This window comes from Cebus imitator, unplaced genomic scaffold (assembly GCF_001604975.1).
Source record: "Cebus imitator isolate Cc_AM_T3 unplaced genomic scaffold, Cebus_imitator-1.0 Scaffold36, whole genome shotgun sequence".
NCBI lineage: Eukaryota > Metazoa > Chordata > Mammalia > Primates > Cebidae > Cebus > Cebus imitator.
In genome coordinates, this window is record NW_016107351.1 from 2,168,455 (window position 1) to 2,191,227 (window position 22,773).

Consider the following 22,773-nt stretch of genomic DNA (forward strand, 5'->3'; position numbering starts at 1 on the left):
CAGCACCTCTCACCAACTACCCAGTGACACCACCAGCACCTCTCACCAACTACCCAGTGACACCACCAGCACCTCTCACCAACTACCCAGTGACAGCACCAGCACCAGCACCTCTCACCAACTACCCAGTGACACCATCAGCACCTCTCACCAACTACCCAGTGACAGCACCAGCACCAGCACCTCTCACCAAGTGCCCAGTGACACCATCAGCACCTCTTGAGCTGGCAAAGGAAAGTCACCAGACACATCCAAGAACGGACGGCCCTAAGGAGGCCTGCGTCGCGTTCGGGGAGCTGCGGGGTGGGCAGGGCACTGGCCTCAGGATACAGAGGCTCTGGGCTTTTTCTCCTCACTAAGAGGCACCCATCAGAGCCTACTAAGCAAGGCCGCAGGGGTGACCAGTGGCTTTTGTAACTTTTAAATTGTACTATTTTGAGACAGTCTTGCTTTGTCCTCCAGGCTGGAGTGCAGTGGTGCAGTCATAGCTCACTGCAACCTCTACCTCTAGGCTCAAGCAATCAAACCTCAGCCTCCCAAGAAGCTGGGACTGCAGGGGCATGCCACTATGCCTGGCTAATTAAAAATTTTTTTTGTTGAGATGGGGGTCTCCCAGGCTGATCTCGAACTCCTAGGCTCAAGAGATCCTCTCGCCTGCCCCAAAGTGCTGGGATTACAGGCGTGGGCCACTGTGCCCAGCCAACTGGCAGCTTTTACACAAGGCATGGATGCCAGTGCCACAGAACCAGCTGTGGCCAGGAGGGCTGGGTGTGGGCACCTCTGCCAGGAAGGAGCTGGTCAGGGGGTCTCTCACAGCTTGGAGTTTGAGGGGCTGGGACGCCCCCGCCAGCCCATGGGTGGCTCTCGGCATGTCTCAGGGGTTCCATCCCCAGAGTCCAGCTTCCTGCGGGAGAGCAGCTTCCCGCTGTAGCCCTGCAGAACCTCGGTGCGCTTTGGAATGCAGGCAGCTACCTAGGATCATTTCCTGAACCGACGACTTGAACATGAAACAGAAAGATGCCGAGAAGAAACGGAGCCATCACAAAGTGTGTTTCGACCAGTTAGGCGACGCCAGACCAGAAGTGGGCGGACAGCAGCTGCTCTGCCTCCTCCACGTCAACTGCTCCTCCGTCTTCAGAAGGTCGGCCCTTCTGGAATCCAGTCCAGCGTGTGCTTGGGCCTCACTGACAAGGAGTGTGGAAAGCGGCCAGGGGCGCTCAGCCCTCCACTCTCATTCCAAGGCCCCCTTCCCAGGGCCCAGAGCTGGGGCACGGCAGGGTGGCGACCGCTGGGGGAGTCCCTTGACCAACCGCAAGTGGCTTCTGACACCCCCAATCCCAGCTGAGTTGTCAGACCAGGCTGATGGTGTGGTCAGGAGACTGACCCCTGGTGCTGGGGCGCAGTGGTGGGCTGAGACGAGCACCACTGCCCTACTGGCACTGCCACCTGGGTCTCTGCCCTCCACCAAGGGATGTGGCCCCTGACAGAGGCTGTGCCAGCCTCACCTCCGAGCCTTCACCCCTCCCAAGCCTCACCAGGCAAGGGCAGCACAGCCCCCTCAGCTCAGAGGGACCTGGGGAAGTGGGAGATCTTGGAAGGGAGGAAGATGGAGGAGGAAGGCAAGGTGGCAGCCAGGACCAGCCCAGTGCATCTCCATCCAGTCCCCACGCTTCAAGAGCAGTTTTCTACAAACCTCCAAAACTCGTCCTGAATCTCAACCACAGAAAGGCAGCGACACAAAACGGGGTCCCTGATCTGCTTGTGGCCTGGCTGCCATGGGCCAGGATGCCTGCTGTGACCACCAGGGAGACTTGGGGAGTGCCGTTCTTTGTGAAGGATGTGGGCATTGGCTCTGCAGAGCCACCCTCCCAACAGCTTGGGGACAGGAGGGTGGTGGGAAGCAGGACCTGCCCAGACACAGGTGCTGGGGATAGGAAGGTGTGGGCAAGGGCCCCCCTGCTGAGGGCAGAAGGCCTTCTGCACAGCCTTGCACATCCCAAGTATACACTGGAAACCAGGGAAGTGGCCTCCTCAACCCTGGGGGAAACGGGCTCAGACCCTGACTCCAGAGTCCCACTGGAACTGGAGCCATAGAGGCCCAGCACCCCGGAGTGAGCATCAGCTCCAACCTGGACCCAGCAGCCTCCAGGTCTGCAGAGCCAGACAGGATGCAGCCAGTGTCCTGGGACAGAAGAAGCACGCCCCAGTGGCCATGGAGCTCCCTCAGGCTGTCCCCAGGACCCCAACCACAGTCCCAAAGGCATACACCCAGAGAAGCCCAAGCCGGTGCTGCGGGTCAGGCGGGAAAGGCCCGGCCCGCAGCTGCTTGCCAGTCACCCTTTGACTGTCACTAAAGCCCGGCAGGGCGGGAGAGGACCAGACAGAGGGTCAGGGCCAGAGCCACACCCAACAGTGGGGGGAGCCCCGGGAGCAGCCAGCCAGAGCCCACAAGCTTCCAAGATGGGGGGAAGGAGACCATGAACCCAAGGAGGGAACCCAGGAGAGGAGAAGGCCCGACACCCAGAGCAAGAGGCAGGTTCGGCGGACCCCCGGCCCCACCAGGCAGCTGGGCCTTCCCCACCCAGGCTGCGTGGCTGAGGCCAGAGGGCCCGTGTAGAGCCGGAGAGGCCACTGATCGCACGAGAATGTCAGGCAACTTACTAACTCTAGTCAGGCGGCTCAGAATCTGGCCACTTCCACATCAGTGCTGTAAGGAAACACAAGGCTCGGTTGGAGGCGGCATGGGGTCTGAGGACTCGGCGCACAGGAGGGGGCCACGGGCGAGCTGCCCGGAGGAGACCTAGGACCCCGGAGCACGCGGAGCGGGCACATGGCTGGGGCTCTGGCTCTCCCAGACGGATGGTGCCTACGGAGCCTGCCTTGCTCACGGGCCTGGAGGGAGCCAGGAGCCTGCCTCAGCCACAGGTAGCCCTCACTCTCCCCGGGGGCAACGGGACCCCCAGAACCCCATCAGAGTGAGCAACTGTCACCAGGCTGGCACTGGTTGCAAGCTCAGGTTATTCCAGCAGGCGGCTGAGTGCGGAGAAAGTACCCGGCAGAAACGGGAACGAGGCGGGGCCCCCATGGCCCAGATGCACGCCGGGTACCGGAAAGAGGTCCATACCCAACTCGTGCAATAAATAAAACTTTTATTCCAACAAGTAACTGCAGTACAGGGCACAATTCTGATTTTAAAAAAAGGAAAAGAAACAGGAAAAAATATGTTGAGCACTTTACATCTTCATACAAGTGTTGCTGTTTTGTGTCTACATTCATCCATTGAGCATGGAGTCCCCTGGATTTGAAATCTTTAGCGCAGCGGGAGCGCCAGCGCGGAAGGGTCTCTACACAGGGCCCAGTCCGGCCATGTTTTCCTTAATGTCGCGCAGTCCGCGGCTTGTGCTGCTCCCACACAAACACTACCAGCCATGTCCCAGTCCACGGGAGGTGTGCGGGAGGCTTTTGCTAAACCACGTCAGATAAAGGAGCATCTTGGCTTCCTGGGGCTCCCACCGGCAGGCAGGCGGGGCCAGGCTGTACCTGCGCCCACTCCCCAGAGTTCAGTGTGTGAAGAGACAATACCAGTAGCCACTGAATCCACTGTGTTTGTTTCCAAAGTCACCAAGACACACAAAAAGACGAGAGCGTTTAGGAAGAACCGGGCAGGGACCTCCTGCTTCTCCCAGGTGGGAGGCCTGGGTGTGGCGTGCCCAGAGCTGCCCTCCCCTGGCCAGGCCCAGCCCGCACGCCCTGCCCCGGGCAGCCAGATAGCCCGTGGCAGCCTCAATGCCCTCACAAGGCTGGTCAAAGGAATGTGGGGGTGGGGTGGTCTCTGGAGGTCTTTGGAATGTCCATGTGCAGCCAGGCAGCACCTGTTCCAGACCTCGCTCCTGCCAGTGCCCAACAGGAGGCAAGGCCACCCTGCCTCTCTGCTTTATGTACACCTGGCCCTTGGCATCCAGAGGGAGAAGCCCTCGGGTGCCTGGGCCCGGCCTCCCTCACAGGAGCGGCCGGTTTCCTCAGGAGGCCCCCTGAGCTTGGCACAAGCCCCCTTTCTCTGTGCAGCCCTTGACAGGGGCCAGGGTGGCCAGGGACCCCAGCACCTTCCCCGTCCGGACAGAGGCCACGCGCCAGGGAGTCAGATGGCGAGATAGCGGTGCGCACACCGGAGTCCATGCAGATCGGGTTTTGTTTTCCAGGAAAAAAAAGTCCTTTTTCCTGTTTTTTGTCTTTTTTTTTTTTTTTTTTTTTTTTTTTTTTTTTTTTTTTAATATTTTTCTTTTTCTTCAAACTTTAGACCTGGCTCACGGCGAGTCTGAGAAAAGCAGTGAGTGCCACAGACACTGCAGGGTGGGTCCTGCCTGGCAGTTTCTGCTCGAAAGGCTGGGACACATGGGGAGGGGCGTGTGAACACAGGGCGGGTGGAGCAGCACCATGGACCCTGGGGGATCACAGAGTCTGGGGTCACCAACCAAAAGGCAGGGGGCAGGTGGGAAAGAAAACCCAAGAACAAACCAGCGAGAGCTGAGGAGGAAAACGGACGGAGACCAGGGGGAAGGCGCGGAAGCTCTTCAGAGCAGCGGCTGCCCGGGGTCAGCGTCCTCACACTGTGGACACCAGCGTGCCGCTGCCACTGCGAACAAAGCACAGCACGGCTGCCCAGCTGCACACTGCTGCCAGCCACCGGCGGCACATCTGCCCGCACCCAGCAATGCCCCTTTCGGTAGCTCCCTTGGGGAAGGCCCAGGACAAGGGTGGAGCACAGGCCACGGGCAGAGGAGGCTGCACCCCCAGCCATCAATGGCAGCCTCAGCCACCTTCCCCAACCCTGCCCTTGCCTGACACGGATGGATGGGGCCGGCCCGATGCCAAGAAAGAGGAGCAGGGCCCGGGGGCTTCCCATGCCACTCGGAGAGAGCAGGAGGCCCTGAGGAGGCATCCCCAGCTCTGGCAGGGATGAAGGGCCAGGCTGGGCCTTAAAGGAAGAAGAGTTGTCCCCAGGTTCTAAGAGAGGGACCTGCCCTGACCCAGCCTCTTGCAGACCCACCATGGTCCCACAGACAGGTCTGAAAGCCCCCTTACCTGCTCATGGACCGTGCTCCATAGTCTTCCAGACCCTGGGGGAAAAGATGGAAACAGGTCAGGCCAGGTGACAGGGCTGCGGTCACCCCCTTCCAGTGCCTGTACACAACACAATGATCCCACCTGGGCAGGGTTCAAACCCTGTTCCCTTGGAAGGCTCCCCATCCCCTGGCCCAGCACTCAGGGGCCTGCCTGGAGCCCTGCCTGGTCCCTGTGGTGAAGTGGTGACTGCCCAAATTAATGGGCATGCCTCCTTCAGCCAGCGGCCAATTCAGAGCGTGCGCATGTGGCACGCTCCAAAGCATACACAGGACCGGCCACCCAGGACCCTCTGCCTGCCCCCAGGGAGCTGAGGCCCCTCAGGGCACCTGCAGCACCTTACCCATGCCTGGGCGGGCAGCTGGGCCAGGGGACCCGATGGCCCATATCCAGGGTCACACTGACTGGAAGGGCCCTGCCATGTGCCAGGGCTGAACAGCAAGTGCTCCATCCATGGCTGTGACTGAGGGAGCCCTGAGGTTCTCAGGAAGGGATCCTGGAAGCTAGGCCTTCCCTGATCCCCCTGGCTCTCCCAAGAGGTGGCAGTGTCCAGGCCCACCCCTAGGCCAGCCACTTCCCAGCCCAGATGCTGCCCCCATGGGCAGAGGAGCAAGCTGTCTGTGGCTGGCTGAGGGCACCATGAGTGACGGGCCAACCCCAGCCCGAGCGCGCCCACAGAGGGAGCCTGCTGGGGCAAGGCGGGCGGCCTGTGGTCCAAGCAGAGGTGTGCATACATGTCACAAATCACAGTCTTCACCCCAGAGCTGCCCAAAGAGACCCAGACCCCCAGGCGCCTGGCCTGTCAGCAGAGGCTCCAATGTAGGACTACAGGCTGAGCCCACCTGCGGGCCCTCCCGCTTGCTGACCTGGGAGAAGGCGGGCACGGCCACACTGTAGGGCCTCTGCTTGAAGCCGCTGGCCGTCTGGGCAGGGAAGGCCCGGGAGGTGGCGCCGTAGTCAGGGGGCGGGATTGCCAAGTCGTCCTTGTCCAGGAGGTTGCCTGTGCTGCTGCTCTTCCCTTGCTGCAAGCTGCAGGGACAGAGACTCAGAGGCAGTACAGCAGGCCAGGCCCCCCACACCCCACACCCTGGACGGCCCACCCTCATCTATCCCACACCACATGCGGGTAGGCTGCTTTCAGGCCAAGGCAGAAGCCCTGGGGACACTGGGCTGGGCCAGTCTGGCCTCCCTCCCTCCTCCTGGTCATGAAGCTGAACCAGGAGGATTCTAGAGGGGCTGGGCTGCCACGGCAATCCCCGACCCTCCCAGCAGCCCCACCCCCTACCAGCTTTCAGCTGTGATACTCTGAAGGCTAGGAGAACCTGGAAGACCTGGGACAGCCAGGTCCCCGAACACCTGGTGCCCAGGAGTGGCCCTCACAGCACCTGCCGCCTGCACTGGTGTCCCCAGGGCTCAGGCCCCGCCACACAGGGCACCCCTGTGCCTCCACCCACAAGGAGCCGGAAGCCCAGCCCAGCTCTCTGAGCCTAGGGGCCTGGTCATCCCCTCTCCAGAGCTAGGGACCTTGCCCTCCCATCAGGCCCAGTGCTCACCTCATGTGCAGCCTGTCGCTGCCGTCGCTGTCCAGGACCCGGGTGTAGGAGAAGGGAAACCAGCCCCTCCTGGAAGAGAGGCCCCAGGTAAGAGCCATGCTCAGCCTGGAGACCCCTAGGTGGGGCAATGGCTCCCCATCCCCCATGACCACCATCCCCCGTCAACTACTATCCAAGCCCAGGTCCCTTTAGCTCCCCAGCATGGCTGCACCGCTGTCTCTGGAGGAACAGATGCCAGCGCTCCAGAGAGACCAAGACCCCAGCCCACTTCCACTGTGTGCTCAGCCTCAAAGGGAAGGCAGCCTGGGCTGTCCCCACCCTGATGGGAGCTGCCGGCCCCACCAGACCCAACTGTAAGGCCCGAGGGCCCAGGCAGAGCCATCGCTCCTGCTTCCCAGCTCCAGCACCACACTGAGCCACCGACGGGAACAAGACCGGAATGGCCACTGTAAGAGGTGGAGCAGCCTCCTGGGAGACCCTCACCCTCAGGCCCCTCATCAGGCCTCCTGGGAGACACCCCATCCTCAGCCTCCTCCCCGGGCCTCCTGGGAAACCCCCTGCCCTCAGCACCCCCAGGGGGCACAGGAAGGCACAAATGTCAGGCCCTTTTCCTGTCTTACCAAGAGATACACCCACACAAACACAGCCCTGAGAAGGGAGCCTGACCCAGGCAGCCCCCAGGTCCCTCGAGGGCAGCACCCTGGCCCAGCCTCTCTGCAACAACATTCACATAAACTGAGGAGATGCAGCCCCCGTCTGACTCCATGAGGTGACTTCTAGAACTCCAAACTGCAGAGCCCATCAGGTGTGTGAAAGAGTTGAAGACCAAAAGAAGGTTTCAGTCTCAGGATGGCCAAGCCCTGCTCTGCATCTGTGAACCTCAGGAAACTCATGCCCCACCCACAGGGCTTCGGCCACACGTGCCGAGTGTGTACACGTGTGGTAAGCCACACCCTGCACCAAACTGAGTGGCAGAGGGAGGCAATGGAGCAAGGTCACCAGACTCTGTGGTGGGAGACCTCTGGTGTCGGGGGAGACCCCTCCTGTTGGGGAAGATCCCTGCCAGGAGGTGATAAGGTAAAGAACCCTGCCAGGGGGAGGACGCCTGCTGGTGGGAATACCCTAGGTCATGCTTGCTCTTGCTGCCCACGTTTTCTAAGGCGAGAACCTGTGACCTGCACAGTCAGTCTGAATACAGTGAGGTCCCAGTGCATTTGAGAACTGCCACCCCGCACGCTTGCTGCAGGCATCCATCCACCCCTGGACCAGCCCCAACGCATCTGAGCACCACCCCACACGCTTGCTGCAAGCAGTGGCCCCTGGAACCCGCGCCCATCGCATCTGAGCGCCACCCCGAATGCTTGCTGCAGGCAGTGGTCCCTGGAACCCGCGCCCATCGCATCTGAGCGCCACCCCGAATGCTTGCTGCAGGCAGCGGCCCCTGGAACCCGCCCCCATCGCATCTGAGCGCCACCCCGAATGCTTGCTGCAGGCAGTGGTCCCTGGAACCCGCCCCCAACGCATCTGAGCGCCACCCCGCACGCTCGCTGCAGGCATCCGTCCGCCCCGGACCGGCCCCAGAGACACTCACATCTTGGTCTTCTCACTCTCTCCGTAGTGCCAGCCGTCGCGGGCCTCGGGCACCAGCAGGGTAATGAGGTCACCCTCCTTGAAGCTCAGCAAGGTGCTGTTGTCCCCAGCGGCGTGGGAGAAGATGGCCTTTACCCGCATGCGCCCGTTGCGCTCCAGGCCGGCTGCCATGGAGCTCGAGCGAGGCAGAGTCTTGTTCTCGGCTGCTGGGACAAGGGACATATAAGGGGACTCTGCCCCGTCCCCCCTTGCTGGCAGCAGAGCCCAGGGAGCCTGGTGGAGGTGCCAACAGCGCAGCCGCCTGTGCACCAATGAGTGTGTGAGGCATTCCTGGGATGGCTAAGCTCTCCGGAACCACCGCTATTTGCCCCCTAATGGCTGCTGCCTGCAGGAGCCTGATAACCCTGTACCCACTCATGCCCCCACCTAGCACCAGAGGCTTGACAGCCGGGAGCTGAGTGCCGTGCAGGCACACATGTACCACACACACGTAGGCACGCACACACACAGTCACATTCTTGTGAGCCTCAGGGTCTCCCAGGCCCCTAACTCCGGGGTGTGGCATGACTACAGGGCCTGGGGAGGTACGCCCAAGGACCCCAGCCCAACCCCCCAGCGGAGCCCTTACTGGTGGCATAGCTGTTTTTTGGGGTCACGCTCTTGCGCACGGGGAGTGTGTTGGAGTAGGAGTCACTCAGCTTGCTCTGAGACTGTGGAGGAGACAGGGATTTGGGCTGGGCAGCCTTGCGGTCCGCCCAGGGGCTATAGTCCTCGCCATCCGGGCCCGCCACGCCATTCATGATGGGTGCGTTCTCCTGGGCAGACATCCGCTGCAGAGAAGGAGTGGAGCAGGCTGTTACTGAAGCCCACCCCAGGCAAGGCGGGGGGAAAGAGAACCCTCCACCCCCTCAAGCAGGGGCCCTTGGCCTCTGTACCTCTGCTCCCCTACCCCCAAGAACGAGCCACCCTCCCACCCATACTCGTGACGCTTTCTGGAGGCCACAGACTCACCCCCACAAATGGTGCCAGCTCGGGGGGTACCGGCAGGGGCTTGGCCCCCGGGATGGGATCAGAGATGACCAGGTTGGACTTGGAGGCCGACAGGGCACTGGGGAGGGTGGCGCCGTTGCTGGCCACCTGCTGCATCAGCTGCACGGCGCGCTCCGGGATCTTGCTGGGGTCGGCACAGGCCTGTTGCCACAGCGGCAGCTTCTGCGCCAGCAGCTCCTTGCCCTGAAGTGGAGGAAGCCAGAAGGGAGGGGTCAGGACAGCTCAGGGCCAGGCACCCTCTGGGGCTGGGGGCTGCTCTTCACCAGGTGGCGCCTCTCAGTGGGATAAGCCACCTGTGAGCCCCTGACCCCAATGCACAGAAGCGGCTACCAGAAAAGGGCCCAAGAGGCGACCAGAAGCCGTACAGTTGGGGGACCTACAGGGATGAGATCAAACCCAGGGCCAAACCCAGTGGGGCCCATTAGGGCCTGGAGGAAGGAGAAATGGACAGGGGTGCACAAGGTCAAACCCTGGTGGGAAAACCCCAATGTGCTAAGAATCATCCATTCATGGCTGTCCTCACATTGTAGTGACAAAGCTGGAGACTGTGTGACCCACAGAGCCGAAAACATGAACTCTGGCCATTCAGAACAACTACCGAGCCCTGGCTTAGATTGGTGGTAGAGGAGTGAATCTTGGGGGGTGTGGAGAGGCCAGCAGGGACCAGCACCAGGGCAGATGGCCAGGGGACACCAACCTCATAGCAGCAGGGCCCCAACACAGTGGCCACGAGCCAGTCATCCCCTCCAGCCTGAGAGGCCCATGGCTGCCTCGGGGCAGGCCCGAACCCAAGCACCAGGGAGCTACCAGGAACTGCCCTGGGAGGAGGCCACCCTCACAGCCTGAACCCTGCCCAGAGGCTTGTCCAAGTGGGTCTCCGGGACCCGGGTCTCTTCCACACGTGCCCAGGAGCTCAGCTGCTCCCCCTGCACGGACACGATCTGCATCCCCTCTGGAGAGGCAGCGGCGCCTGCGGCCAGCAGCCCGGCCTCTCTGCCCTCCGTCCCTGCCAGCAGTATCCTGGCCACTGACAGCCTGGTATCATTCCCTGGCCCTGGCCCAGGCCCCGCCAGAGGGCGCAGATGCCCACCACTGTCCTGGGTCTAGCAGGTGAAAGGCGTGTGCTCCACAGCGCCCCCTGCCTAGCAGCTGGGGCGGCAAGGCTGGGAGGTTGCCTCCAGGGAACACGGGTGCTGCTGCTGTTCTCGCCTGCACCTGCCCAGCAGGCCCAGGCCGGCAGAAGGGGCCTCTCCAGGGAGGGAGGAGCAGCTGTCTCCTGGGTGTCTCCAGGCCGTGGGGACCGGAGCACTGATTCCGTATCACGTGATAATTGGGGGGAGAGCAAGTGTCAAGGTGTAGCCTGTGAATCCCTGGGACCCCTTATATTAGAAAGACATGACCAGGGCCTCCCTGGTGAGCTTGGCTACTGAACTACACCTAAGCTCTTGGGATGTTCCAGAATGTTCCAGGGGACACATCTGATCCCACCCCAGCTCCTACCCATGGACCAGGGGTAAACAGGGACCTGCTGGCCCTGCCTGTGCCTGGTGGGGAATCTGGCCTCGGGGCCTTGCCTGCTCTAGGGGCTAAGTCAGCCTTCTAGGAAGGGTTCCCCTTGCTCACAATGGGGCTCAGAACATCCGTTCAGGGGACTGCTGCAGCCTCTCCCTGAGGAGCTTGCTCCTGGTTCAGCAGGGCTGGGCTTGGTCCTGGGACATGGCAGATCCCAGGGTGGGAATGACCAGGCTGGGGATGCCTAGCAGGAAACACAGGGCCACAGGACTGTGCCAGGGGTAGGCAAGAGAGTCTACGGGCTCAAGGAGGAACCCTCAGCAGACGGGGACAGAGGGGTGTCTCAGAGGTCACGAGGGAGCAGCATGTGGTCACCCAAGGCCCTACTTGGGACCCCAGTGGCTCAGGAGTGCAGGCAGAGGTGCTGGAGGCACAGGTCAGAGAGCCTGGGAGCCAGAGGAGGACCCTGTGACCAGGCGTGTGTCCCAGAGAGGCCCCTCTGGGGCGTGGGAGGGGCTAAGGGTCACCTGAGAGCCAGCCAGGGCCCCTGGCTGCCCAGGAAGCAAAGACGTAGGGCAGGTTCGGGCGGGGTGACGAGTGGTACGTCCATGTGGGACAGCCGAGCTATGGCAGCTGCTGCACCTGAGGCCAGTGGCATGGTGGTCTTGGGTGGCTGGGGACCCAAGCTTAGGGCTAGGATTCCTCAGCACCTCAGGTGAGCAGAGCCATGAGCCCAGAGGCTGTACCCCAGGAATGTGGATTGAAGGGACACAGGAGGAGCAAGCAAAGACACAGAGGCCACCCACCAGGTGCCCCACTGGGACTCCTACACCCAGCAGGAATAAGACCATCCCCAGCATGGCACCAGACTGTGCCTGGCCAGGACATGGCTATGACAGAAGAGTCAAGAACATTCTTCTAGACGAACGTTTTTCTAGACGAACGTTCTAGGCCTTGAAAGCCCATCAGACCCTCCCTGGTTGCAGATGGCAATTCTAATGCGAGTCTTCAAAATGCCTGCGCCCTGTGACCTGGTAACTCTCCTAGAACTCCATCCCCAAGAAAATCCGAAATAAACCGGAGTTCAGGCCAAACACTGCCCTGGTGTGTTCCTGGGGCCAGGGCAGGGGCCTAGGTCATTTTTGCCAGCAAGGCCCACTGCCACGGCGCAGCCCCGAGCTGCCTGACCTTGGAGTGGTAGGCTGCGGAGTTCTTGGCCACAGCACACTGCTTCTCCACCAGGAAGCAGAAGCGCCTGCGCTCCTCTGTCAGCGCGGTCTTGTAGCCGTCGGACACGTAGTTCTCCAGTTCGCCCTGCTTGTTGCTGATGGCGTCGATGTACTGCAGAGGGAAGAGGACAGAGGGGGACGCCTGTCAGGCCCAGTTCGGGGCAGCCCCACAGACTCAAAGACGCCCCATTATGCAGAGCAGAGGCAGGAAACCGAACAGCGTCTGCAGGCACTCAGAAGATAACCCAGGAGGTTGCAGCCTGATGACCATGTCCCCCAAGAGGCCTCAGCCGCCCCGGATCGCTCTTGGTGAGCTGAGGGTCCTGCCTCCAGCGGGAGGCCCTGGCAGGGGGGCCAGCCTCACCACCTCAGGGCTCCTGTTGGGCGGTGGGGTCATGTGCACCACCTGTGGCCAAGGCACAGAAACCTGGATGTGGATGCACCCCAGCTCCATGGACAGCTTCTTGGTCCGCCTGTCGCCTGGAGCACCCTCACCTATGCCTGTGCCTCCAGGGTGCCTCCATCTCCACCAGCAGGAGAGGTGGGAAAAGCAGGAGAGGCAGGAGAGCTGGAGTCCGGGACACTGGCCGAGGGCCCCAGGAAAGCCCTCTGTTGCAGCGGGGACTGGGGCACACCTCACCTCCTCTCTTACCGGCTCCAGCTCTGAGCAAGGGAGAGCAGGGCGGTGAGACACCTGGCCAACTGTTTTCCGGAGGAGTGCTCACCGAGGGAGAGCATGAGAAGGAAGTTTGTGGGAGGATCAGACAAGAGATCACTGAGCAGAAGCTGGAGGCCCAGAAACAAGACCCCAGTCCGAGGGGACGGCAAGGTCAGGCCACGCTTGTCAGAACAGGATGAGCCCAGGTGAGGGGCCAGCACAGAGCTAAGAATGAGGAGTGGGCCTGACTGCTGCCCTCCTACCTCGGAGTTGCCCGAGTGCCCACCTGGATGTCCCATGGGACGGGGAGAATGTGTCCCGGACAAACACAGAAGCTTTGGAAACCCCCTCAGCCTTGGCAGGTGTCCTGGGCACAGGAAAGACAGGTAGTCAAGCCAGACCCTACAATCAGGGGCAGCCAGCAGGCAGCCCTGACCCCGCCTGGCAGTCGGCCCCTCTGTAGCCCTTGCAACGGAGGTCCCAGCTCTGACCCTGGCAGCTTGCCACATCCCGGCCACGCTGTGCTTCCTGGTGGGCACACAGTCCTCTCAGGAAGGCTCCCGGCCAAAACGACAGAGAAACCACTCCAGCCAAAATGGTTTCCCCAAAAGGAAAACCGAGTCTCAACCTGATAGAGCCTCCAGATCCAGCTACCAATTCTGAACGCACCAGGACAGAGGGTAAAGAGCCAAGATCGCACCACTGCACTCCAGTCTAAGCAACAAGAGCGAATTCCAGCTCAAAAAAAAAAAAAAAAAAAAAAAAAAAGGCACAAACCTAGACTAGTAAATCCACAGGGACAGAAAGCGGGATGGAGGCGGCCGGGGCTGGGGGCCGGGAGCTGGTGTTTCATGGGAACAGAACTTCCGTTTGGGAAGATGGAAAGTTCTGGAGATGGAGGGTGGTGGTGATCACACAACCATGTGAACGTGCTAACACCGCTCAGCCATGCACTTAAAAACGATTACCACGTTCAACTTATCAGCCACGTGTACTTCAACACAGTTTAAAAAACTCTTTAAAGTGGTACAAGCAAACGGCTGCGCCCAGGCCTTTCCGCGTGGGCTGCGGGAGGAAGCTGGAAGGGGGAGTCTGGGGGAAAGAGTGGGGAAGAGGCTGAGGGCAGCCGCTGCCTCCCAGGCCCTGGACCATGTGCCCACCCTGGGTGGAGGTGACTCCCAGCCTGCCCATGGGTGCTGGGCTTGCTGTGTGACTCACAGGGACAACAGGGCTGTGGGTGGGAGTGAAGGTCCTGAACCGCAGGGCGCTCTGCCGCTGTCCCTCCAGGAAGAGCATATGCCTACCCACCCACTGCCAGCCACTCCACAACCCCAGCTGGCGGATTACGTGCCTGAAGTCTGGGGCAGTGCGCGGCACCACAGCGCTGTGGCACAGTTGACACCTGGCGCCCGGGGTTCCCGATTCCAAAACCCTGGCCTGACACTGGGTGCTGGGGGGGGGGGGGGGGGTCAACTGGGGCCCTGGACATTGATGGCTCTCTGGTTTTGAAGGCTGGAAACTTTCTGTCCTGAAGCCCTGATGAGGCTGCGGGTGGCCACTGAGGGTAAAGGAAGAGCACCCCAGGCGTAGACCCTGTCCCCACAGAGATACTCAGACCCCTCCTGGGCGGCCACAGGGTTCTGGCAGCTTCAGCATGGAGCTGGCTTCTCCTCTGCAGAAAGATATTCTCAGCTCTCCTCTCCTGTGCCCACCCACCTTGGGCTGAGCCCCTACCGGCCTCAAGAAGACCCTCCACAGCATGGCTCAGACCCCCATCCACCAGGACTACCGTCAATGAGCAGCCAGTTCAGAATTGGCTCTTGAGAAGGCACAACCTCCGAAAGGGGGCAGCCTCCCCCAGCTGACTCAGCCTCGAGGCCGCCCTGCCCATGGCTCTGACTCAGCGTGGGTGGGTGGCACCGGGCCGAGTGGGCGGTGATCAAAGCAGCCCGTTCCATCTGCCTACCCTCCGCCACACCCCACAAGCCTCAGCTACACGGTGAGGACCAGCCTGGTGGGGCGTGGGTTGGTCCCAGTGCTACCCCGGGGCACTGGCTCTGCCTGCTGGCTGGTGCAGACCACGCTGTCCCCAAGGCCTTGGCCTGTCCAGCCACATCCCCCAACATGGAGCCCACCACTGCCCTGCCCTTGCAGCCGGCCTTGCCCTCTCTCACCAAACCCTACCCTCCCTCAAAACAGTTGACTTGCTACCCCTACCCCTAACAGGTTTTCACCCTCCAGAGGCACTGCAGGGCCTGGCCACAGGGTCATCTAAATGGGACTTGAGATGGCGTTTGGGAAGTGAGAAATTTGATCACAGGCAAGAAGCCCTTTAAGGCAGCCTTCAGCAGACTTTCCAGCAAGCTCTGCTCCACTCTGAGGTTCTGTCGCCGCCCCCACCGCCGCCGCCGCCTCCTCTGCTGCCGCCACCTCCTCCGCAGCTGGAGCATGAAGTACTTTTCCTCTAGTTACGCAACGTGCATCTACCAGGGCTTCCTGCTCCTGCTCCCAAGAACCTCCAGTGACCTCTGATGCTCCTTCTCCAGAAGGGGCTGGAGTGGGCCAGCCAGATTTGGGGGTACCCTGGGGCCTGCGGAGGGCACGGTGGCCATGGCCAGGACACAAGCTGCAGCCATGGAGGAGAGCATGGGGTGTGCTATGCTCCAGCCTCACCTGGCTGCTGGGCTCCTCTCCAACCAAAGGGACTCGGTGGGGAAGACACGCTCAGAAACAGGTGGGCTTGTGCCAGAGAGGCCTGGAGATAAACACCCACCCAGAGCAACACCCAGGCCTGGGCTGGGGCTGCCCACAGGATCCTGCCCCACTCCTCCCCCAGGGAACTGCCAGGGATGCTGCCTCCAGGCTTTGAGTGGCCTGTGATGGGGTGCCTGCCTTGGTCCCAGACCTCATGTACAGGAGCGCACAGAGCTGTGTGGTGCCCAGGACCCCTTAAGTGGGGCAGCCTCAGGAATGTGTGCGAGGTTCCACAGGGAGACCCCCAACACACTGCATCATCAGGCTTCTGTTCCTTTCCTGGGGACTTTCCTAGTGGTGGCCAGCCCAGAGGGCATGGTGGGCAACTGTGCCCCAAGTCCAAGGCCAGAGAGTGCTCAGCAGGAGATCCACAAAAGAAACTTAGGCACTGAGAAAAGGCAGGCCCAGGGGGCTGCCCAGAGCCACAGCCTCCACCCAGGTTGCCGTCTAAACAGGACTTGGGGAAAGGGAAGGGGCTGCTTGGCGAGATCACTCCAGGATAGCAGTGTAAACCAGGCTGCAGGGCCCCCTGGGTCTCCTCGCCCTGAGAACGGCACCTTCCGAACCCAGGCTCCTGGAGCCCATCCAGCTGCCCATCCTACAGGCGGTTTCTGGGTTTTTAGGCTACGGTACTTTCTCACGCTTATGCTCGGTCCCTGGGGCAGAGTACTGCGATGGGCACTGGCCTCATTAGCGGGGTCTGGCAGCCTCCTGGCCGGGGAGGGAATGGTGTTTTATTTTTAAAGCTTCCATTTACTCAAAGGAGCCCCATAAATGACTGGGAGTGGCACAGAGATCACAACAGAACCCCAGGGGAAGTCTGGGGAGAGAAACTCTGGCTGCACAGTGCTCTGACAGGGCCCCCCAAATCCTGGGGACAGGGAGGAACGATGGTCCCTGAGTTGCAAGGCACAAAGGCCCACCCCCAAGGGACGAGGGAGCTCACACCTACCGCCTCGGAGCCTGTGTCAGCACGAGACACACGGCTGCCACTCCGTCTAGGAACAGCAGCACCTCTCCTCACCTCCTTTTCCAGGACACTAACTCCTCAGAGAGAGAGGCCACGACTGCAGGCTAGATCCTGGAAATCTAGGCCAGGCGGGAGCTTAATCCCACAGGGGCCAGTGCAGGGACAGGGAGCAGAGGAGGTGGCGGCCAGCGCGGCAGGGCCCGGCCACTCCGACCTGCTGTCGGACGGGGGTGCCCCATCCGAGCTGCGTGGCAAGTGCAGGGGACACAGCTGGGCCTGGCCCGCACCTCCGACCTGCAACGGCCCCCAAGGCTCCCCATGGGCGGGCAGTCCCAGTGGCCGGCCCCCTCCAGTCCCCGCCTGCCACTGAGCCACCGGCTGTGTGCTTAGCTGGGTGCCATGGCGACAGCGCTATGGAAACACCCAGCTGAAAGCATTTAAGACCCACAGAACGTTCCCACTGAGTCACCCTGGGCTGAACAGCCCCGTGATCAGAGAAGACAAAAGTGATCAGAACACATCTCTGCAGCATGCGGTGACTCAGAGTGGGGGAGGAGCCTTCCAGAAAAAACCAAGGCGGCTTCGGTTTACCTCATCTGCTACCGCAGCCGCCGTTTCCCACGTCCCTCAAAAATCGCATGTAGCCCCCAGGTCCCCTGCAGTGTATGAATGAGAACGTAATTCTCAGCCTCCAGCTGTCACCATGGGCAGACAGGCCAGCTGTGGTGTGTGGGGTGAGAAGCAGGCACCCCAAGGAGCACGTGGTCACTGGCCAAACCCGCTGACCAGGCCTCCAGCTCTGACATTTTCCACCCAGGCAGAGGAGGGAGGGCAGCCATGGCAGGGTTTAGGAGACGGGAAGACCCTTAAATTTCACACTGAACACACGTGCTCAGAGTGAGACCCAGGCTGGGCTGGGCGGAGGCGCGCCCTCTGGCCACAGCGGCAGGTAGGGGGCATGCCTGGAAGATTCTCAGGAAGGCGCGGCACCTCTTCCGCAGGATCAGGGATCCATGAGCCCTGGGGGCCCCATCTTCCTGGGAAAAGGGCCCCGAGCTTTCGGCAGATTGGCAAGGGGCACCCAGGAGCAACGGGTCCCAAGAGAACCGAAGCTTGCCCAGTGGTGTCAGAATAGACAGTCTGGTGAGCACATGGCCGCAGGCACAAGAAAGAGTAGGGCGCTTCTGTCCACACCAGTGGGCGGGACACACCTCAGAGGCGGGAGGCCCACACACCGAGCTGTCCCCAAGAGCCAGCAAGACGAAGGCGCAGTGGGGCTAAGACGCCCGAGGGGCCCCACCCTGAGGCTCGGGGAAGCACAGTGCCTGACCCCCCCCCACTGCCCTGGCCCAGGGGACAGCGAGGGTCCCCGAGCCACCTGTGGACACAGAAGCCCTGAGAGGGCTCTGTGGCTGCTCCGTGGCTCCTGCTTTCTTACACTCCTGTTTTCTCTGGTGAGGGCCCCTCCGTGATGTGACTCCAGAGAAAGCTGTCTGCATGGCTGCCCTCACGGTGGGCTTGTCCACAGACAGCCTTCAGCTCTGAAGGGTTTGCTAAAACAGACAGGCCTCACTCACCCTGCACGTGGCCAGACTCCACGCTGGCCAGCCCTGCTATTATCTTCTCTGAAGATCTGAACAAGGGTGCTTTGCGTCTGCCGTGTTAATTATATACCCTTTAAATAGCACACATCTCTCCCCTCTCTCAGACCTCCATCCGGGCTACAGGCCTAGCACACCCAGAGAGCAGGGGCAGCTGAAGGACGATCCTGGGGACAGCAATGCCCCCCACCGGTCCCCTGCATGACAGTGAGCAGAGTAGCAGTGCCACTTCGCAGGACACCCAGGACGGTCCTGTGGGTGCTACGGAGCCCACACGGTCTCTGGGAGGCAGCATCCCCAAGAATGAGGGGCCAGCGAGGGCTGCACCCGCCTCACTGCCTCCTCCCCCAACATCTCAGAAAGGGAACCAGGGGAGGTGATCCGGCAGAAACCTTGGCTCTCCTTGTAGCCCCAGACATCACGGCCTAGAACAGCCCCAGAAGGCTGTGGTGGGCGGAGCAGCTCTGCCCTCCTCTGTAGCGGGAGCCTCCAGAGCTGGCTGAGCAGCGTTGCCCAGGGCCAGGGGGTTCAGCCCACGCCCAGCGCAATTCTGAGCAGGGGCCTGGCCTGCCTGCCCCACACCACTCCCTGCCCGAGCACTGACAAGCCACACCCAGTGAGCGGGGGCTCCCCTCCCCCACACTTGGGTCTAAATGCCCACGGCCCAGCCCAGGGAGTGGGTGGACCACTCCCCTCCCACCCTGGGTTCCAGATGCAGGATGGTGCATGTGGACACACCTGCAGTCCCCCTCATCCGCCTCCCTGTCCCAGAGGGGTGGGCACAGTCTGGGCTCTGCTCTGGGCCCCATCCTGGGCCCTGTGGAAACAGCCACAACCCTCTGTTCTGAGGAGGAGGTGGACCAGGCCTGTGACCATGCCCCACAGGCACACTAGTAAACCCAGAGAAGGGGTCCTCTACCCCAGCGTGTCCACCATGCCCCGTGTGCTCTGGAGAACATCCCCTCCACTCAGATGGGCACGTCTGTCAGCACCTGGCCCAGCAAACGTGGCAGTGGCCACACTCCCAGGAAGTGAAGGCACCACTGGCCTGGCAGCCCCAGGCCGTGCCCCTTACGTAAAGCTCTCCCGTCCTAGTTAACAAACGCCTCAAATGCTTCCTAACTCTGGCGCCCTGACCTATAACTAAAATTACTTCTTTTCTGGAAATCCCAAAACACCATCTCAATTACAAGCAATTCTCAAACGTAAGAGGCCCCGGCCCAGCCCCACTTGAGGGCACCCCAGCAGGCAGACAGAGAAAGCCACTCTACCTGCCTTTCTGGGGCAGGGCCTGGCTGACCTCACACCCGCCCCTCTCTGCAGCCCCACCTCTGCCCCCGAGGGGCTGCCGTCCTCTGTCCTTGGTTCCGCTCAGGCCACACAACGAGCCTGGCAGTGAGGGAGGGCAGTGAGCATCAGGGGCCTCAGCCTTGTGGGCACCCTGGAGCATGGAGCTGCTCCTCACACATGCCACAGGCCCAGCTTTGCTGCCTGGCAGCCTCACAGCTCCCAGGAGCCCGGTGCTCTGCACATGCAGCTCAGATGGGGTGCACCTGGCACCAGGCTTCTGAGCCCACCGGGGACCCCTGAAATAATCACTCATAGATACCCAGCTCTTAGGTGCTGAAGGAACCCATACCTGACAATGACACTGCATGTCGCACCCATGAAGACCAGAGTCAGGTGCCAGCCACCACCTCACCTTCATCAATGGCAGCCGATGTGGGGGACCCTGTCGGTGTGGGAACCCCCAGCCCACAGAGCTCCCTAACCAACCTCCAACTGCACGAGGTGCTCCCTCGGCTGCACCAGGGCTGGCGACCCGGGGGCACTCGAGAGTCTCCATGGGAAAGGCCTCTGTGGCAGGGACAGCTTGGGAACCGCACAGAGGCCTCTGCTTCTCTGCTACACATGGCCCTGGCTTGACATGGGCTTCCGGCCATGCTTGCATGGAGTCACTTCCACTTCCGGCAGGCCAGCTGCCCACCTCGAGAAAGCAGCCCCAGAAGCCCAAATGGGCCAGACACCCACCCTGTACCCCAATGGTGTGTGGACCATCTGCCTCTCCCAGTGTCTTTAGGACTAGGGGCAAGGCTACTGTCACTGGTGAGCCCACAGGGCACACACTGGAGAGCTAGGGGCAGGTAGGTCCAAGGACCGAGGCAGGGATCTCCAGGCCAGCCCCACGAACTATACTCTCTGGGTAGAGACTCCCAGGGCTGCCCCCAGCGTGGGGTGCAGCTACTGGGCTGGTCTGTAGAACAGCTGGGAAGCAATCAGCCACCTTAGGAATGGAGAGACCAGTGAAGAGACCTCTGCTTTCCCAAGAGGGCTTCCAACAGGCCCTTTCTCCGCCACCACCAAGACCTTGCTGACATCCCAGGCCCCAGGCCAGTAGCCCCTACGAGGCATGCCAGGATTGAGGCCCAGCTAGGAGGGCCTATGTTGTGTGGCGGGCACATAAGTGGGGGTGGGTTGCACTGGAGGGGCAGGGCCTCCTGCACCAAGAAGCGAGGCCACACAAGCAAGGGTGAGGCCACACCGGTGTGGGCGGGGCTGTACTAGTGACAGCGGGTGGAATGCACTGGAGGGGTAGTGCTACACACTGACTGGATGGGGGCCAGCCAGTCCAGCTCCCCAGGCCAGGGTGCTTCCTCTCTTCAGGAGTTGAGAGGACGTACCACAGCTGAGGCCCCAGAGCCACACCCTCAAATAGAAGTCAGAGCCGTTGGCTGAGTTTGCAAAGGCAATGGGAACCAGCAGGAACAGCCCTGGGTGGCAAGGAGACTGGAGCAGTGGGGTTGGCAGCTTATCCCAGCCAGGCAGTCTGGCACTCACCCCAGGACAGCGGCAGCAGCCTCTCCCCAGCTCAGTGGGGCCGTGTGCAGCCACACACCGAGTATCCCGGCCCCTCAAACTCAGTTGTGGGGCAGGAGATGCCGACGACTCCCCGGCTTGGCCTCCTGGGCTTCCAGGCCACAGGCGAGCAGAAGGCGCACCAGGCTGTGGCTCCCTCTGCTTCCCACCCCAAAATGTTTTGAAACCACTGAGTACTTACTAGCCATCCACCTTGTGACCAGCCTGTGCTGGGCACCAAGTGGGATGCAGGAGAAATATGAGACCTAGCCTTCCGGAAGGAACTCGGTGCCTTTGGAAAAATAAAACACCTGGTTGGTTAAAAGTCTACCACTAACACAGAAGGAAGATAGGTCCAGGAGAGCCCCCACCAGGCGCTGTGAGAAGGCCGACCCAGCTCTTCCTAACCCCAGAGCCCTTCCCGTCAGTGCTTAGAAGAGAGAGAAAAGTAGGGACACAAATGGGGAAACTAAGCCTCTGAGAAGCTCTGGTGTTTGTGCAGCCATGTGACCAATAAGGGACAGAGCAGGGTCCAAGCCTAAGCCTGACTCCAGAGCCCTGAGGCTGTGCCTGGGTGGGGATGGCCAGCCTGGGGCCACCCACAGGTCCTCTGGTGAGTGGGTGGGGAGGAGCAGCTGCAGGTTCTGGAGAAAGGAGGCCACTCAGCCAGGGGTGCGGAGCCACATCGGGTGCAGAGCCTAGGTGCCCCTGGGGCCCGGGAAGAAAGGCCAACATCACACATCTCCTGGGAGGGGCCCTAGGAGGCCAGGAGGATGAGGTTCGCCAAGGACGTCTGCACCCAGGTGGCAGAGGACTTTCCAGGGGAGCTGCTAGGCCACTGTCGCCTCACACCCACTGCAACCTCAACCCGCCATGCACTTCAGAGCCCTGCCTGCCCTCCCTGCCCACACGGCCCTTGTCCAGGCCCCCACACTGCTGCCGGGGGGACCATTTCCCTTGGCAGCTCGCAGCCACAGACAAGAAAGCTGCCATCATTCCTGACCCTCCCGGGCTCCTGGTTCTGGCCCATCAGGACAGAGACAGCCTGGAAAGCCAGGACTGAGTGATGGATGCGCAGCTGCAAACACTCCAGATCCCTGGACTGTGCCCTCGCAATGGTGAACTGCTGGTGATGCGAATCACATCTCAATAAGGCTGTTACCAAAACCCACAGTGCCTCAAGGGGAGAGGGGAGGCTCCTGGACCCCTGGCAGGCAGGTGAGTCCTCAGTGAGCTGGCCTCAGTACCCCCGTGCCCAGGCCACCAAGCTGGCCCCAGGAAAGTTCCTGCTAAGAGCAGCTCTCGCACCCGGCCCAGGTGCTCAGGGGCCATTCCGACCTGCGCTGCCCTGGCCCACTCCGAGGTGGCATGACCCTGCTAGGCCTCGGAGCCTCATCCTTCTGCTTCAGTCTTCAGAAAGCAAAGTAGCAAAGCGTTCCAAGGAGGGAGGAAAAGAAAAATAGACATAGCGTATAGCAACATACACACTCCACCTCGACCCAGTATTCCCACCACGAGGGATCTGTTCACAGAAACAGCTCTCGGAAGGCTCACTGTGGCAGCCTCAGGGAGGAACATCAAGGCCACGGAGATGGGCGGTGACAGTCACTAGAAAGACCATTGCAGCTTACCCGTAGTAAAAGATGGGAAGGATGAGAAGACACATCACAGCTTACCTGGAGTGAAAAACAGGATCAAAACAAAGGCTGGGGACCTGGGAAGAGGTGGCCAGAGAGGGCAGGGCACCCCAGAGAATAGCCAGAATCATGTCCCTGCAGCTGTGCACCCAGCATGGCTGATGGCTGTCTGTGGACAGCTGCGGCACCCCGGGACCCCCACAGGGCTGCTTCCACAGGGCCTCACTTATTCTCTCATCTGC

General features: G+C 61.4%; 1 protein-coding gene across 8 annotated transcripts in view; it reads right to left on the reverse strand.

Annotated features, from left to right (window-relative positions):
* The window catches only part of BAIAP2 (BAR/IMD domain containing adaptor protein 2), a 75,370-nt gene that overhangs the window by 4,398 nt on the left and 48,199 nt on the right, over nucleotides 1-22,773 (reverse strand). Inside the window, exons 7-14 of one of the 8 annotated variants that reach the window (XM_037737201.1) lie at nucleotides 12,015-12,167; nucleotides 9,276-9,497; nucleotides 8,893-9,094; nucleotides 8,266-8,467; nucleotides 6,675-6,743; nucleotides 5,988-6,150; nucleotides 5,083-5,117; nucleotides 2,666-2,707 (exon numbers count right to left, since the gene is read on the reverse strand). In XM_037737201.1, the coding sequence (XP_037593129.1) occupies nucleotides 2,680-2,707; nucleotides 5,083-5,117; nucleotides 5,988-6,150; nucleotides 6,675-6,743; nucleotides 8,266-8,467; nucleotides 8,893-9,094; nucleotides 9,276-9,497; nucleotides 12,015-12,167 (1,074 nt within the window). In that variant the 3' untranslated portion in view covers nucleotides 2,666-2,679. Of the gene's footprint in view, nucleotides 1-2,661; nucleotides 2,708-4,287; nucleotides 4,634-5,082; nucleotides 5,118-5,987; nucleotides 6,151-6,674; nucleotides 6,744-8,265; nucleotides 8,471-8,892; nucleotides 9,095-9,275; nucleotides 9,498-12,014; nucleotides 12,168-22,773 lie in introns of those variants that run through there. The other 7 variants (XM_017524930.2, XM_017524928.2, XM_017524929.2 and 4 more) reach the window with 7 other exon arrangements.